Source organism: Myotis nattereri, assembly GCF_964212035.1.
Source record: "Myotis nattereri genome assembly, chromosome: 3".
NCBI classification, from domain to species: Eukaryota; Metazoa; Chordata; class Mammalia; order Chiroptera; family Vespertilionidae; genus Myotis; species Myotis nattereri.
Genome location: NC_138077.1, coordinates 161,335,896 through 161,353,838, shown reverse-complemented (window position 1 = coordinate 161,353,838; position 17,943 = coordinate 161,335,896). Strand labels below are relative to the sequence as shown.

At 42.3% G+C, this 17,943-nt stretch overlaps 1 protein-coding gene across 1 annotated transcript; it reads right to left on the bottom strand.

Moving 5' to 3' along the window:
- Positions 1–202: 202 nt before the first annotated feature.
- On the bottom strand, positions 203–2,772 carry LOC308517242 (GRIP1-associated protein 1-like). Its single transcript, XM_081088356.1, is given in 2 exon segments — positions 203–2,027; positions 2,029–2,772. Coding segments are annotated over 2 exon segments (2,430 nt in total). The 5' UTR covers positions 2,758–2,772; the 3' UTR covers positions 203–326.
- Between the last annotated feature and the right edge of the window lie 15,171 nt (positions 2,773–17,943).

Genomic DNA, 17,943 nt, shown 5'->3' with positions numbered 1-17,943 from the left:
TAATTTTAGAATTTAAAATTTTTTTTGACATAAATTAAAAATAAAATAAAAAACAGTTGGTCTCTGGGAGGGAGAACTCATGCAGAGATGAAGGCAAATGCCCCTGGGAACCCCTGCCACTCCCCTCAGGGTCCTCACTCCCCAGGGACCACTGTCCTAAGACAGGGTCACTAACAACCAGCCATCAGGCCTCCGGCCCCTTTAATGTCCAGTGTCCCAACCTATTTGATTTTGGAGCCAGCCCCCATTTCCCCACTTTAGCCCAAATGAATAGTGTTCAGGGGGAGGGGAGAGGAGGGGTGGGAGTGGAGGCAGCCTGCAGGTCTTTAGCTGGATTCTCCTGGTTGTAGGTCTGGCTCAGGAGACCTCACGCACTCCTTGCTGAGCCGCACAATTTCCTGGGATAGGACTTCCATGTCCTTATGCAGATGCATATTCTTGGTGAGCTGCTCCTCCAACATGTTCTGTAGCTTCTTGTTCATCTCCCGAAGGTTCTCGTCACCTGGCTTCACTAGGTCTCTCAGGACACTGCCCAGCCCGCTGCGGTCTGTGTGGCCTGCTGCCACGGACACATCGATCCGGCTGTCCATGACGTAGGTCTCAATGATGGCGCTCTTCCTGCAGAGGGCCTCTGCCATAGCGGCGCTGCTCACCTCCAGGTGCTTCACCTTCTCCTCTAGCATCCATTTCTCCTGCTGTGTTTCTGCCAGGCGCTGAAAGAGCTCAGCCACTTCCTCATCTGACAGTTCTGCTGGTCTCGGGGGCTGGGCCTGAGGGCTGCTGGATAAGGACCGGGCTGGAAAGGTCGAGCTCTCCTCCTCACGCAAGATCTCTCGGTAACTGAAGGAGGAGACGCTACTGCTGTCCCCAGTCTGGGTCCGGCTTGGTGAGTTCATTTCTGAGAGAACCAGCTCCTCGAGGCCGAAACGGTTCTTGCTGTTGGTGAGAATGTCCTGCAGCCGCTCCTGCAGCTTATCCGCCCGTTTCCTCTCCAGGTGCAGCTGCCGCTTGAGGTCCTTGAGCGCAGCACTGCCCTTCTTCTCCAGGATGCGCTGTCCATCCACGGTGTCCTTCACCTCCTGCTTCAGGTTGCTGATGGTCTTCAGGTGGGAGTCACGCTCCTCCTGGGCCTGCTGGAGCTGATCCAGAACACCCTGTAGTTTCTCTTCCTTGTTCTTCAGCTCCTTGGCGTGCTGCTCCTGACACTGCTTCAGGGCGTCCTCTTGTTCCTGCTGCTGCTGCTGCAGGGATTCCTCAGCCTCCACCAGGCGCCGTTCAAACCAGCCCGTGGCTCCATCCATAGAGTGTACCTGAGCTTGAAGCTCTTTCACTGTCTGCTGGAGACTCTCCAGTTCCCGAGTGCGGGCCTTCTCCTCTCGGATCTGGGCACGGAGCTCCTCCTCCTGCCGTTTCTTGTCCTCATGCAGCTCACGGAGCTCGCGCTCATAACGGGCACGCACCCCCAGCACCTCCTTCTCATGCCGAAGTCGGACAGCTCCTAGCTCTTCCTTGTGCTGGGACTTCTCCTGCAGCGTCTCCATTGCTAGCTCATCCAGCATGGCCTTCCGCTTCTCAGCACTCTTCCGAGCATCCTGTAGTTCCTGGGTCAATTGTTCCTTCTCCTGACTGATTTCTTGAAGTTGTTCCAGCAGCCGATTATTGGCCCGTAATGACTCCTGAAGCTGGGAGTTGAGGTCATCTTTCTGTCCCATGAGGTGCTCATACTCAGTCTGCCGCAGCTGCAACTCAGATGTCAGCTGAGCAGTCTGTTCCCGGAGCATATTCAGCTCTTGGGTCTTTGCTGTTTGGATCTGATCTTGTAGGGCTCGCAGAGCTGCCGCATGTTGCAGCGGTTCCCCCTGTCGCTGATCTCTTAGCTCTGCCAGGCTCTGATTGGCAGCATCGAGCTCCTGCTGCAGCTTCTGATTTCTAGCCAACTGAGCTTTGAGGTCAGCTTCCTTCTGCTGTTGTAATTCCTCAATCTTGTTCCGGCTATCATCGAATAGTGTCTCCTTCTCTGTCTGCAAGACGGCAAAAACTTTCTTGCTTCTTTTTCAGTTTCTCTGAGAGCTTAGCAAGTTCTTCCTGTAGCCTGGATGTTTCGGCTTGCTTTGAACTCTCCAAGCCTTGTAGTTGCTCCCAGAGCAATTTCTTCTCCTCCTTCTCCATTTCCCACTTCAGCTCCACCTCTGCCAGTGGCATGGGGGACAAGACGGTGGGGGTTTGGTTCTCTGGCTGGTCCCCTTGGCCTTCAATGGCAGCTGTGAACTTCCCAGCCTCTTTCTCATAGCACTCCTGCAGAGCTGCCACATTCTGCAAGGCTGTATTTTCCGCCTGCAGTTTCAGCAGCTCCCCATCCACAACGCTCCCAGCCTGGGCAGCCCCTGCCTTGGAAGCCTCATCCTTCAATTGCTGGTTCTCCAGCTCCAGATGTTCCATCTGGCTGCAGAGCTTGCTGAACTCGGCCATAAGTGTGCTGTTCTGCAAGCGGAAGTCCTGCTCTTGGCTGTGCAGCTTTGCTTGCAGCATTTCATTTTCACTTAGCAGCCCCTCCACTTCCTGAGCTTTCTTGCTCTTACTCAGTGCCTTCTGAGCTTTGTTGAACTCCTTATCCAGGTAGGCGACCTTCTGTCGAAGACTGGTGAGTTCAACACCATTCTTGCGTAGTTCATCTGAACGCTGGTAGTTGTTTGTTCGGAGTTCCAGAAGCTGAGCCTGCATCCGTTGAAACTCCTCCTTGGACAGAGCTTGCGCCATGTTCCTCCCCCCTCCCCCCCCCCCCCCCCCAGCTCAATCAGAATTTAAAATTTATAGAGTAATTTTTATAAAATTAGAATATATATCATTTGGGCATTAAAGGTACTTCAAGCTTTATATGGTATCCTTGCCCCAGTAAAATAAAGTGGAAATACGTTATAGTTTTATCTTTACTTAGTAGTTTATGCTTCAGCCTACCTTTCTGTTAAATTTAACACCTCAGGTGTATTTATGAGCAATTTTAAAGGTACTGAAATGTTGTCTTTTCCTTTCGCATATTTTTCTTTAAATCACATAAATGATGTCTATATAAGAAAAGGAAGTTATAACTTTGGGTTTACTATAATATACTTCCACTAATACTACATTTACTAGTAATTCTATATACTCTAAGTTCTCTTTTTCTTGCATAGCAAAGGAAAATAACTATAGCCATCTTTCTTAAAACCTAGTTTTGTTTTCCTATACTTTCTCTTTTTATTTTCTTCACCTCAAATATATATATATATTTAAAATATATTTAAAATATATTTTATTGATTTTTTACAGAGAGGAAGGGAGTGAGATAGGGAGTTAGAAACATCGATGAGAGAGAAACATCTATCAGCTGCCTCCTGCACATCTCCCACTGGGGATGTGACCGCAACCCAGGTACATGCCCTTGACTGGAATCGAACCTGGGACCTTTCAGTCCGCAGGCCGACGCTCTATCCACTGAGCCAAACCGGTTTTGGCTCAAAAATATATTTTTAAGTTGAACTATTTTATTTATTTTTTAATTTATATGCACATTTTATTTTTATTTTTTTAAATATATTTTTTATTGATTAAGATATTACATATGTGTCCTTATCCCCACGTTACCCCCTACCACCACCACCACCCCCCCAGCCCCTGCTCATGCCCTCACTCCCCCCCGCCCCCTGTTGTCCGTGTCCATTGGTTAAGCCTATATGCTTGCATATAAGTCCTTTGGTTGATCTTTACCCCTTACCCCCACCCTCCCCTACCTTCCCTCCAAGGCCCGACAGTCCAATCAATGCCTCTCCATCTCTGGATCAGTCCTTGTTCATCAGTTTATGTTGTTCATTATATACCAGAAATGAGTGAGATCATGTGGTATTTATCCGCTCTCCAATTCCATCCATGCTGTGGCAAATGGTAAGAGTTCCTTTTTCTTCTTCCTCTTCTTAAAGACTACCTTTCAGCATTTCATATAATCCTGGTTTGGTGGTGATGAAATCCTTTAGCTTTTTCTTATCTGTGAAGCTCTTTCTCTGACCTTCTATTCTGAATGATAGCTTTGCTGGATAAAGTCATCTTGGTTATAGGTTCTTGCTATTCATCACTTTGAATATTTCTTGCCACTCTCTTCTGGCCTGCATGGTTTCTGTTGAGAAATCAGCTGACAGTCGTATGGGTACTCCCTTGTAGGTAACTGACTGTCTTTCTCTTGCTGCTTTTAAGATTCTCTCTTTGTCTTTTGCTCTTGGCATTTTAATTATGATGTGTCTTGGTGTGGTCCTTTTTGGGTTCCTTTTGTTTGGGGTTCTCTGCGCTTCCTGGACTTGGAAGTCTATTTCTTTGACCAGGTAGGGGAAGTTTTCTGTCATTATTTCTTCAAATGGTTTTCAATATCTTGCCCTCTCTCTTCTTCTGGTACCCCTATAATTCTGATGTTGGTACGCTTGAAGTTGTCCCAGAGGCTCCTTACACTATCTTCATATTTTTGGAATCTTTTTTCTTTTTTCTTTTTCGGTTGGGTATTTTTTGTTTCTTCGTATTTCAAATCTTTGACTTGATTCTTGGGATCCTCTTGTCTGCTGTTGGATCTCTGTATATTATTCTTTATTTCAGTCAGTGTATGCTTAATTTCTAGTTGGTCTTTTTTTATATCCTCCAGGGTCTCACTAAATTTATTGGCAGTTTCCATAAAATTCTTGAACAACCTTATAAACGTGGTTTTGAACTCTATATCCAGTCGTTTGCTTTCCTCCATTTCTGTCATTTGTGACCTGTTTGTTTGTCTCTGCATTTTTTATGCTTCTGTGTTGGTAGAGTGGTTTTGTGTGCTAGGTGTCCTGTAGGGCCCAGTGGCTCATCCTCCCCAGTTACCTGAGGTGGACACTCTTGGTGCACCCCCTTGTGGGCTTTGTGCACAGTCTTGTTGTAGTTATGCCTTGATTGTTGTAGGATCACTGGGAGGAATTGACCTCCAGGCCAATTGGCAGTGAGAATCAGCTGTGTCTGCAATGGGAGAACTTCTGTGCTGAAGACACCCTTCTGAGGCAAGACTGGCTTCAGTGGGGCTTTGGTGCTCACTCAGTCTGCGCCCTGAGTGTGTCCCTTATGTATCTGAGGAGTTGTAATCTGGATGGTCCCCCTCTGACCACTGGGTACACTGGCTCTTGGATCTAAGGAGGTGCTAATTTAGCCTCTGCCTGAGGTTACCCAGCAGGATCTATGAAGAGAACTGCAGATTCCCCTTCCTTTTTTGGAGTTTGGAGGTGCCCTGATGAGGCCCAGCTGTGAAGCAATGCAAGCTGCTATGGGGCCTTGGGCCTTCTCTTGGAAGTTCTGGGTCTGTCTGGCCCAGCTGCAGTTTGTTAGGTAATTTTCAGGTTGCAAAGGGCCGGGGCATTCATATGCAAAAGCCTCTGCTGCAGCTTGGGTGGGGTGGGGTCTCAGGGAATCAAAGGGCGGAACAAGCAGCTATGGCTGATCCTCAGCACTTCCCTAAGGGGCCGCGCATCTCAGTGTCCTGATAATTGCTGGAAGCACCTCTGAGGGAAAGCCACCCTCAAGTTCAGAGTTCTGCCTGCTGCCAGACAGTCCAGTTTCTCCTCATACGAGTCCTGGGTCCCCAGAGACTTCCCGGAACCAGAGTTCAGAGCAGTCTGGAGCTTGTGACTCCCTCCTGATTCAAAAAGTCAGGCGTGTCCTCAGGTACCAGCTCCTTTCCGTGCGCGCGAGCCTCCGTACCTCTGCACTTTACTTCCGCAGCTCCTCTGGCTCTCAGTGTGCTTTTCTTTCCTTCTAGTTGTAGAATTTCCACTCAGCCAGCCTTCCTGTAGTTCTGGATGGTGTCCGTTTTGTCTTTTCGTTGTATTTTTGAAGTTGTTGTGGGAGGCAGCAATTTCCCTGTGTTTACCTATGCTACCATCTTAGTTTCTCCCTAAGTTGAACTATTTTAATTGATTTTATAATAAAATACATGAAGGTTGTAAAAAACTGAAACATTATAGAGCCAGTAAAAATGCCTCCCTGTGATAATCACATTAACATTTTTATGTATAGCCTTTTTAATATTTTATGCTTATATGTAAAAAGATATGTCATTATATACTTTCTTCTTTTTATACAAATGGGATAATATTATACATAACTGGTTCTACGAGCTGTTTTTTCTTGATATAACAGCATATCATAGGTACCTTTATGTGTCCATCCTATAAAATAAAAGGCTAATATGCAAATTGTCCCTTTGACCAGGAGTTTGATCAGGTGGTGGGGCCAGCCAGCCAGCTGCTTAAGGCCTCTCCTCCTGACTGGCCCTGCCCCCGATTGGCACCAATTGGGGCAGGCTAGTCAGACCCCATTCATGCATGAATTCATGCACCGGGCCTCTAGTGTATAATAAACTCTTACACACTACTTACTGCATACTAGGCACTATTTAAGTATTTTATATAGTGACTAGAGGCCCGGTGCATGGATTTGTGCACCATTGGGGTCCTTTGGCCTGGCCTGTAACCTCTCACAATCTGGGACACCTTAGGGGACATCAGAGAGCTGGTTTTGGCCCAATCCTTGCAGGCCCAATCCAGACAGGAGGGAGCCCGATCCTGTGTATTGAGCATCTGCCCCCTGGTGGTCAGTGTTGCTTTGATGTGCACTTGCATAGCAAATGAGGTCAGTGCGCATCATAGCAACTGGTTGACGGGTCGAACGGTCACTTAGGCTTTTATATATAGACTCCTTTAATTCTTTTGTCACACATATGGAAGCTGATGATATGTCTAGTGAGTGGTAAGGCTAGGATTTGAACCCAGACAGGATGATGCCAGAGGCTTCACCTCTACTCTTTCTGTTACTCCAGAACAGAGAACTGCCTTGTCCCTGTTATGGCTAGTTTATAGAATAGAGATAAACAAGAGCTCTAAAATTAAACTATTTCAAAAACAGAAATAAACAGATGGTAGATTGAGCCTGCTTTTCAAAAGAAGTATTATTATTAAAGCAATAACAATATATATCATTGCATATATAAATTTGAGTGATTTTTTCTTTATAATTTTCTTTATGATTTAAATGTCAGTGGGTGTATTTTTGAAATCAGAAAAAACAAGTCATTTCCACTTTGAATATAATAACCAGAACATATTAAGTCAAACTGGTGCTGCGTTAGTTTTTTTTTAATTTAAATTAGTCACTAATGGTAAACATCAAAGACATATTCAGTAGTCAATCTACTGATTAATGATAGCTAACATATATTGAGTTATTGTGTATTTAGATGTTATTAAATGTGCTTTATATGTATTTTCTTGTTTAATCTCATAATTCTCTACTGTTATCTCCATTTTATGGTTGGGGAACCTGAGGTTTACATTTGTTAAAACACTTGCCAAAGTAGCAGTGATTTGGACCAAGGCTGAATTCACAGTCTATGTCCTTTGTCTCTGTGCTCCGCTGCCTTCAGACTTGGGTGTAGCTGTAACATCTGCTCCAGAGTGTAGCTTATACCTCTTATGTTCATGGAAGCCCTTAGTAAAATTATTAGAAGTCTAATGACACTAAAAACATGTTTAACATCCTATAAAAGTGTAATATGCAAATCAACCAAATGGCAGAATGACCAATCGGCAGGGGGCGAGGATGGCGAGCAGATGGCACCAGGCCAGCCAAGGCACTTGCCAGTGGGCAGAAGGAGAGAACAGCAATGGAGGGGGCACTGCTGTCTCGTGATCAGCCTGCCTGGTCGCCTCCCGCAGAGGGAGGCCAGACTGCAGCTTAGTCCCACTCCCCTCAGGGAGTGGGCCTAAGCCATCAGTAGGATATCCCCTGAAGACTCTTGGACTGCGAGAGGGTGCAGGCTGGGCTGAGGGACCCCCCACCCCAGTGCACAAACTTTTGTGCACTGGGACTCTAGTCTATAATAATAAAAGCATAATCTGCTAATTAGATCAGACATCCTTCTGGATGAAGCCGGGGCTGCTAGGGAAGCCCGGGTCCTGGGTGTCAGAGGGAAGCCACTGCTGGCAGCCAGGGGGAAGGAAGGCCTGCTCTTGCATGAATTTCGTGCATCGGGCCTCTAGTTCTTCAATAATAAGTTAACTTTAGCTTAGCTTACTGTAGCTTTTTTACTTTAAAAACTTTTTAGACTTTCTGATTCTTTTATTTTTATTTTTTAAATATATTTTTTATAGATTTCAGAGAGAAAGGGAGAGGGAGAGAGAGAGAGAGAGAGAAACATCCATGATGAGAGCGAATCATCGATCGACTGCCTCCAGCAAGCTCTCTACTGGGGATTGAGCCCACAACCCATGCATATGCCCTGACTGGGAATCAAACTGGTGACCTCTTGGTTCCTGGGTTGATGCTCACCCCCTGAGCCACAACAGGCTGTCCTGGTTGTTTTATACTAACACATAGCTTAAAACATGAACACATTATACACCTATACAAAAATATTTTCTTTTTTTATAGCCTTATTCCATAAGCTTTTTTCTACTGAAAAATTTTTTTTAACCTTTTAAATGTTTTTGTTAAAAACAAAGGGCTTTTCATGAACATTAGCCTAAGCCTACACAGGGTCAGGATAATCAATATCCCTGTCTTCCACCTCCACATCCTGTCCCACTGGAGGGTCTTCAGAGATACTAACACCCATGGAGCTGTCCTCTCCTATGGTAACAATGCCTTTTTCTGGAATACCTCCTGAAGGACCTGCCTGAAGCTCTTCTTGAGGAAGTGTCACTTTTTTTTCAGAAATATTTCTATGGTGGTCCGCTTGATTTGTTTCTATTTTCATTGTACGTTTGCTTGTACGCAGATAAGGCACCATGAATATTCCTCTCTATTAATGAAAACCTTTTGGTGTTAGAGTCACTGGTTTTAAAACTTTTCAGGAGCTTGTTGAAGTCTGCAAAAGCTAAAACCTTCTGCTAAAACCTTCACTGTGGATTTTCTTGGGGGTTCTTCTCCCTGCAGTTTCCTTTTCTCTTGCCTCTTCTATGTATTCCTGTTCCAGCTCCAACAGGTCCTCCTTAGTCAGTTTCTCAGGAATCACCTCTAGGAGCTTCTCAATGTCATCTTCATCCACATCTAGGTTAAAGTGTTTGCCACCTAATCACAGCCTTGTTGATGTTTGAAACCTTTGCACTACAACATTGGGGCAGCTATGACATCACTAGGCAATAGAAATTTTTCACCTTTATTACAATATTATGGAACCATTGTTGTATATATTGTCTGTCCTGGACCAAAACATCATTGTGCAGTGTATAACTGTATTACACTTAAATTTTTTAAATAAACACACAGATGGTTTACATTAAGCATATTACAAATAAAGAAGAATAATGTGCACATATATGAAAATTTTAGCCCTTTGAAATAAAAAGTCTGATTGGGCTTACCACATATGGCCTTTATTATGCTGAGGTAATTTCTTTCTCTTCCTAGTTTGCTGAGGTTTTTTTTTTTTTATCATAAAAGTATGTTAAATTTTGCCAAACACTTTTTCTTTCTCTATTGATATGAATATGTGATTTTCTCCTTGTTCTGTTAATGCAGTGAATAACATAAATTGATTTTTGTATATTGAACTATCCTTGCACCCCAGGGATAAATCCTACTTGTTTATGGTGTATGATCCTTTTAATGTGCTATTGGATCCAGTTTGCTATTATTCAGTTGAGATTTTTTGCATCTATAGCCATCAAGGATATTGGCCTACAGTTTTACTTTTTTGTCCTTGGCCTCATAAATGAAATTGGAAGTGTGCCCTCTGAGACACACCAGACAGAAACCAGTCCCTCATCAGCACCTTGAAAAGTCAGAATATTGGACACATGCTCCAACTTTTCCTTCCCCCAGGAGAAGCTGGGAGTTGGGAGTTTCCTCCTGATCATGCTGTGTCAGGGAAGGGGCTATGGAGAAGGGGTGCCATGAATTTTTACTATTGGCTTCAATGCAGCTGATTCCTTACTTACCTGTGGTGCAGAAGCCTCTGAACTGTTTTCTGGATTTCCCACAAATGGAATTGGTGTGGCCCTAGCAGGTTTGGCTCAGTGGTTTGAGCATCAGCCTATGGACTGAAGGGTCCCAGAGCACATGCCCAGGTTGCGGGCTCCCCAATGGGGGGCATGCAGGAGGCAGCAAATCAATGATTCTCTCTCATCATTGATGTGTCCATCTCTCTCTCCCTCGCCCTCTCCCTTCCTCTCTGAAATCAATAAAAATATATTAAACAAAAAGAGAAGGAATTGGTGTGGTGTTGTTAACTCAGTGTCTCATTGTAGGAAGGAGAGTCTGGTGCTTTCTAGTCTACATCTTGCTGATGTCAATCCTACATCTCTGTGTTCTATCAAGCATTTATCGTAATAAATCAGCATTTTAAAAAATTCAAACATGAAATTATTGGGATCTAGCACTTAAGCAATGATCAAGTGACAACTGACATTTAAAAGAGAGAAAACGCTAAGGGACAAATTAATGATATATTTCTCTAGGTTTTCCTAACATTATTTTTGCATTCTTAGATTTTTAGGGATTAGTTTCCAGATTTTTTGTTAAGCAACTGTCATGTAGTTCCCTTTCAGAATGGACACTAAATAGTATTATGAACAATTTTTTATTGAGGTATAACTTATATTCCTTAACAGTCACTCTTTTAAAGTGCAATGGACAATGTCTTTGGAATTTATAAAAAGCACCACACTTTTAAATATGCTGTTCCCTTCCATCCGCTAAAAAGAAAGGGTATGATACTTACTAATAATTTAATAAAGGCATTTCTATAACAAACTTAGATAACATTATTTAAGTTGCTCTTTTTTTTTTTTTTTTCAAGGAAACCAAATGACGAAAATATTGGCAGTTGCCAAGAATTAATTTGGGACTCAGAACATTTTTTATAGCTTTTATGCTCCTGTGTCAGGAACACAATTGATTTAAAGTGTTAAAATGTCTTTAAAAGTATTACCCCTTTATTTGAATTATTGTGTTGCCACTCTGTTCTATTTATGAATCTTCAGTTTGAGCATTACATCATTTTGAGAGGGATTTAGAATCCAGTGAGTCAAAGGAGGTGTGTGGTTTAAATTTTTAAATTCTTTAATTCATCATCATTTTCCTTTTGTTTTTAAGTTCATGATTATGCTTATATAGATATACAGTTCCCCTTTGCACAACTTAGGGATTGGGGAGCTGACACCAACCCTCCCCCATGCAATCAAAAATCCATGTGTAACTTTTAGCTTCCCAAAGACTGACCTAGTAATAAGCTGCTGTTTACTGGAAGCCTTACTGATAAGATAAACAGTAGGTAACAGACAATTAACACATAGTTTGTATGTTACATGTATTGTATACTGTATTCTTACAATAAAGAAAGCTAGAGAAAAGAAAATATTAAGAAAAACATAAGGAGGAGAAAATATATTTACAATATTTATTGAAAAAAAATCCACATATAAGTGAACACGTGCAGTTTAAACCCCTGTTGTTTAGAAGTTAACTGTTTTTCTTATTTAACTGATGATAGTCTGATCTATCCAAATCACAAACATGAGGTGAAAAAAACGTATTTGAGTATTAAAGGAAGAAAAAGAGCTGTTTACAAAGCTGATGTACTTTAAAGTAATTGAAGGAGAGAACTTTTTACACATACTGTTAAGACTAGTAACTTAAACTTGATTATTTGCTGTTCTCAGGTAACTTTCATGATTTATTCCCAACTTGGGGAAATAAGTCGCTCATGAAAGGGGTGGTAGTAGAGCCAGGCAAGTGCCACTGGAAGGTTCTGCTTATGCAGGTAGAGTTCTAAATAAGCCTCCGATTATTAGAGAGGCTGGGATTGTTTACCATGGAGGAAAACGCAATTATCTTATACCTTGAGGCTGTTTTACACTGTATAATAATTGACACTGATATTTAGAAATATAATTATACTAGAGACCCAGTGCACAAATTCATGCACCTTGAAAGGAACTATGGGCCACAAGGCTGCAGTAGGCACAGGGGCGGGTCTCGGTCCATCCTCCGTACCCCCGCCTGGCCCCTAATCAAAGATAGGTGTCTTTAAAAAAAATGGTACTATATTGTATGTACATAGTATAAGTGCCCGGCAAACTTTTTTTAAAAAAATAATGTTTTTATTTATTTTAGAGAGAGACAAAAAAGAATATATATATAGAGAGAAATATCAATCGGCTGATTTCTGCACGTTCCTTACTGGGGATCATGCCCACAACCTGGGCATGTGCCTTGATTGAGAATCAAACCAGTAATATTTTGGTGAATGGGACACACTCAACCAACTGAGCCATCCTGGCCAGGGTGACAATAAACTTTTTTTTATTGTAATGCAAGTGCCTGACATTAAGCTTTTGATTGCTGAGGTGCCCATTTCAAAGACAATCATCTGGAGTAAACTTATTGCCAGTTTTATGACACAGCTACTAGCAAAACATGTACAAGTTTCCCTCTTTGAAAGCCCTGGTTGACCTAGATAACTGAGCACTTGAGTAACTCCAGTCAACTTTTTTCCCCTTACACCCTAATTCCTGCTCTTATGTTTTAAATTCACCAATGAAGAGTAAAACCTCAAAATACCAGGGATCCCACCCTCAACCCAATAAAGGCAGAACCCCTGGTCAATCAGCACTTTTTGTGCTCTTTACCTATAACCTCATGCCATGTACCCTCCAACACCTGTGAGAAGTAAGCCTTGTCTTTTCAACGTTCCCTGATGGTTGTTGCTGAAGTGTATCTTGTAATCAGAAGAACTACAAGGGCTGGTCCAGCTACAACATTAGCTCCCATAGGGGGGATGTTTATGGGGTTTCCCACAGCTAGGTCCAGGTGAGTGTCCCCAGGGATTCTTAGCCAATAGCATCACTATTAATAGACCGAGATCAACACAAAACAATGTAGTTTTGCAAATTATCTTAAAAAGAACCTTGTGACAATTTTTCCACTTAACTAGATACTAGAGGCCTGATGCATGAAATTCATGCACTCGGGGAGGTCTCTCAGCCTGGCCTGTGCCTTCTTGCAGTCTGGGACACCTCGGGGGATGTCCGACTGATAGCTTAGGCCCGCTCCCTGCCATGAGCCCGGCTTCTGCCTGAGCGGCGCTCCCCCTGTGGGAGTACACTGACTACCAGGGGGCAGCTCCTGCATTGAGTGTCTGCCCTCTGGTGGTCATGCACGTCATAGTGACTGGTTGTTCAGCTGTTTGGTTGATTTGCATATTAGCCTTTTATTATATAGGATTTTTCTAGCATCTGAGTTGTGACTGCTGTGCTTAACATTTTTGTTGAGGATATACAACAAAATTTAGTTTAATACTTAGGTGGCTTGCAGTTGTTGACTACTATAAACAATGTAGCAGTGAACTTAGCTGTTTATATCCTCTCTGATAATGTCTTTTTATTTTAATATATTTTATTGATTTTTTACAGAGAAGAAGAGAGAGGGATAGAGAGCTAGAAACATCGATGAGAGAGAAACATCCATCAGCTGCCTCCTGTACGCCCCCCAGTGGGGATGCGCCCGCAACCAAGGTACATGCCCTTGACCGGAATTGAACCCGGGACCCTTGAGTCTGCAGGCCGACACTCTATCCACTGAGCCAAGCCGGTTCGGCTGATAATGTCTTTAGGATCAATTCCTAGAAGTATATTTGTTGTCCTAGAACAGATATAATTTTTAAGTAATCCCATTGCTCTTGTATGAATTCCCTATTGCTGCTGTATAAATTACAACAAACTTGGTTTAAAACAACAAGAATGTATCATATAGTTCTGGAGGTCAGCAACCCTAAATTCAAGGGGTCATCAAGGCAGCATTTCTATGGAGGTTTAGGGGTGAATTTGTTTCTTTGCCTTTTCTAGCTTCTACAAGCCACCTGTGTTTTTTGATTTGTGGCCCCTTCTCCATCTCCAAAGCCAACATCTTCAAAGCTCTTTCTCCCTGACTTCTGCTTCTTCTGGCATTCTATCTCTTTTCTCCAACTCTAACTTTCCTGTCTCCGGTCTTTGCCTTATAAGGACCCTTTTGATTACATTGAGCCCACCTGGATAATCCGGGGTAATCTCCCCATTTTAAAACACTTAATTTAATCACATCTTCACAATCCTTTTTGATGCATAAGGTAACAAAGTCACAGGTTCTGGGGATTAAGACATGGTCATTTTGGAGGGCCATTATTCTGTCTACTGCATTCTTCAGAAAGGGTTTACCAGAGCATTCCTATTAGTAGTGTGCGAAGATTCCTGTCACACTAAGATTGAACCAGTTCTTGGCATTAAAACACACACACACACACACACAAACTTTAGCCCAGCCAGTGTGGCTTAGTGGTTGAGCATCGACCTATGAACCAAGAGGTCAGGGTTCAAATCCCGGTCAGGACACATTCCTGGGTTGTGGGCTCATTCCCCAGTGTGGGGCATGCAGGAGGCAGCAGATTAATGATTCTCTTTCATTGATGTTTCCCTCTTCCTCTTTCTGGCTCTCTGAAATCAATAAAAAATATATATTAAAAAAAGAAGTCAAGTTGCACATTACTGCTCCCAGGTGCTTGGTGCTGGGCTGGCAGCAAACCCCAGACCTCATGGCCAAAATGGCCATCCTATTGTTTAAAAACTAAACAAAAACAAAACAAAAAAACCCCTTTGTTTCAGCAATTAAATATTCCATATCAAATTTACTTTGGGGGGATTAATTTGAGTCACAGTATAATTCATTTTTTATATGCTTGTTGACAACTTCAATGTATTGTTTTGTGAATTGCCTATTCATACCCTTTTTTTTATTGGGGTATTTTTCTTTTTATATTTTTAATTTCTAAAAATGCCTATTTTTGTTATATATGTAAACTTTTATTCAAATTTATTTAATTTAAATAAATCTTTTGACATATAAAATTGGTAAAATGTTCTGAAGTTTAATCTGTCAGTGCTCTATTTAGCATTTGATTTTTTTAAGTTTAGAGAGTTTATCTTAATGTCTATCAAGATGATATGGCTATTAATCTGTATTGCCTCCTTATATTTGATATTTTTTTCATTTCACACATTTATTTTCATTGCTGTTGGAATAAATTTTCAGTTTTGCATGAAGTAGAGATGTGAATTTATATCCAACAAATTGAACTTTATCATTTCTGTTGATTATTCAGGAAGTTTTTCTGTATTTTAGTTGTAATTTCAGTTTGTTCCTGGGAGCATGTCCATGCAGCATCCACTTACTCTGCTGCCATTTTTAATTCCTCTGACTTTGATATTTCTTATCAAGTTACTACCTTTATTACATCTCACATATATGGACCTCATGAAAGAATATTTCTGCATTTTCTATTTTATGAGAATAATCTATTGTGTCTTTTTGGGTCAATACCTCACAATTTCCTAGTTCTTTTGGTATTTTTAATAATTGGCAGTTTAAGTTTTTCCTATTTTTATGGTTAATATTTCAAAATTATTTTTATATCATGGTTAAGTTCTCCCATATTTGATAGGCAATGTAATTGGCACATGAATTAATCAGGAGGGGAATAAACATCTTTTCAATATCTATCATATTTAGGTTACTCAATAAAATTTCATTATATTTTTCATTTAAGACTTTAATACATTTCATAATACATTTATTTCTATGCATTTTATATGTTTTTATATTCTGAATGGCATCTTTGCATTATATTTTTTAATTGATTATTGCATATATATAGAAAAACACTTGAATTTTGCATACTTATTTTGCTAGTCATATATCTTACTAAACTCACTTATTAGTTTTAATCTTTTCCTTGTCACTTGCTTTTCTTTCATTTTTAGTTGGACAATAGTATTATCTGAAAATAAAAATAATCTTGACTCTTTGTGTACAATAGCATACATCACATTTTGGATTTCTGCCTTATTATTGTACTGGCTAAAAATTCAAGCCAGTGTTAAATAATTGTTGCTAATGGGATTTTATTTATTTATTTATTTATTTATTTATTTATTTATTTTCCTTGCTACTGACTTTAAAGGAAGTGTCTGCAGTACACCAACTAGGACTATTTTATGCCCCAGCCATACTGGTCTCAGTTTCCTTTTTCTGTCGCAGGGTATTTTCATAGGCTATTTCCTTAACTTGTAATGATATCTGCCTCTTCTTTTCACCTAAATGGCACTAATTTTTAGAGATCTCAGTTTACACACATTTCTTCAGAGGGGTTGGTTCCCTTGACATCCATATGGATTGATCATAGCAGGGTTTCCTGCTGGAAGAAACTTAAAGAATTCTTCATTAGTACTTTAGGTAGCCACTACCAGTTGGTTGAAAATGGCATCCTCTCCTCTTGCTCTGTTTTACTATTAAGTATGATCTTAACTATTCCTAATTAATGAAGTATTTTATTAGGAACATAGGCTAGAGTTGATCAAATGTTTTTTTTTTTTTTTCTGTGCATCTGTTGATACCGTCATATGTTTTTTCTTCTTTGGCTTATTGATATTACATTACTATATTTCTAAAATCTTCTACTGTCTTTTAATTCTTGAGATAAACCCTATTAGGTCAAGGTACATTATTCTTTTAATATTCTCCTATAGTTGAGTTGATAGAATTCTATTTTTACTGCTATGCTGATAATTGAGATTGATTTGTTAAGATTGCGGGGGGGGGGCATAACAGTATTAGTCGTAATTAGTTTATAAAGCTAGATTATGCTAGTTTTACAAAATTATATATGTGCCTTGAAAGTTTAAAGGAACTTTTATCCTATATAATTAAAGGCTAATATGCAAATAGACCGATCAGCGGAACAACCGGAACAATAGAACAACTGGTCGTTATGATGTGCACTGACCACCAGGGGGCGTGCGTGGAACATGGCAGCCATCGGCCACAGCAGGAGGTGGAGCAGGTGAGCAGGGGTGCCAGACCAAGGTGGGGTGCTGGTCTCTGTCTTCGGGGCAAGTTTCTGGTGGTTACTGAAAATTCTTTGCTCCCACACACTGTGGTCCCACCTGGTGCTTGGACCTGCTGCTGGTTCCGGCCCTGCTCACACCCACTGTCTGTACCCAGTGCTGGCCCCAATTGCTCGGTGCCGTCAGTGGGTGTGAGTGGCAGCTGCCAGCCCCAATTGCCCCTCAGGGCTTCTCTACCTCGCCTTGCTCCTGAGGGGAGATCGGGGCTGGCAGCCACCTCTTGCACCTGCTTCTGGTGACCACCCTGCTCACACCCACTGCCAGTGCCCGGTGCCAGCCTGGATCGCTCAGTGCTCTCAGTGGGTGCGAGTGGTGGCTGCCAGCCCTGATCGCCCCTGAGGGCTTCTCCACCTCCCCCTGCTCCTGAGGGGTGATTGGGGCAGCAGCTGCCACTTGCACCTGCTGACAGCACCACCCCCACTCGCACCAGCTGCTGGCACCTGCCCCAATCGCTTCGCGCCTTAAGCGGTGCAAGCAGGACCGGCACCATCAGTGCGTGGGAGCAGCTGCGGTGGGAGCGGGGCTGCCAGTAGAGAGGGGACTGGGGGCTGTAGCAGGAGAGTCCAGGCAGGGGCACAGAGGATGTGCCAAGACCTTCCCCTGTGCCTATCGCAGCTTTGTGTCCCACAGTTCCTTTCAAGGTGCACAAATTCATGCACTGGGCCCCTCGTACAAATTATAATCGAAAAACTTCAAAAACTTTCTCTGTCTATTGGATTACTTTTTCCTTGTGTCATATATCTAGGAAATTGTTGATTTATGTGAGATTTAAAAAATATGTTTACAGTAGAGGCCCAGTGCACGGATTCATGCACCAGTGGGGTCCTTGGCCTAGCCTGTGGGGATTAGGCCGAAACTGGCTCTCCAACATCCCCCGAGGAGTCCTGGATAGTGAGAGGACAGTTCTCAGGTGACATACCCTGGAATCAGGCTCCCTCCTCTCTGGTTCTGGGTGCATCACCCGAGAAGCACA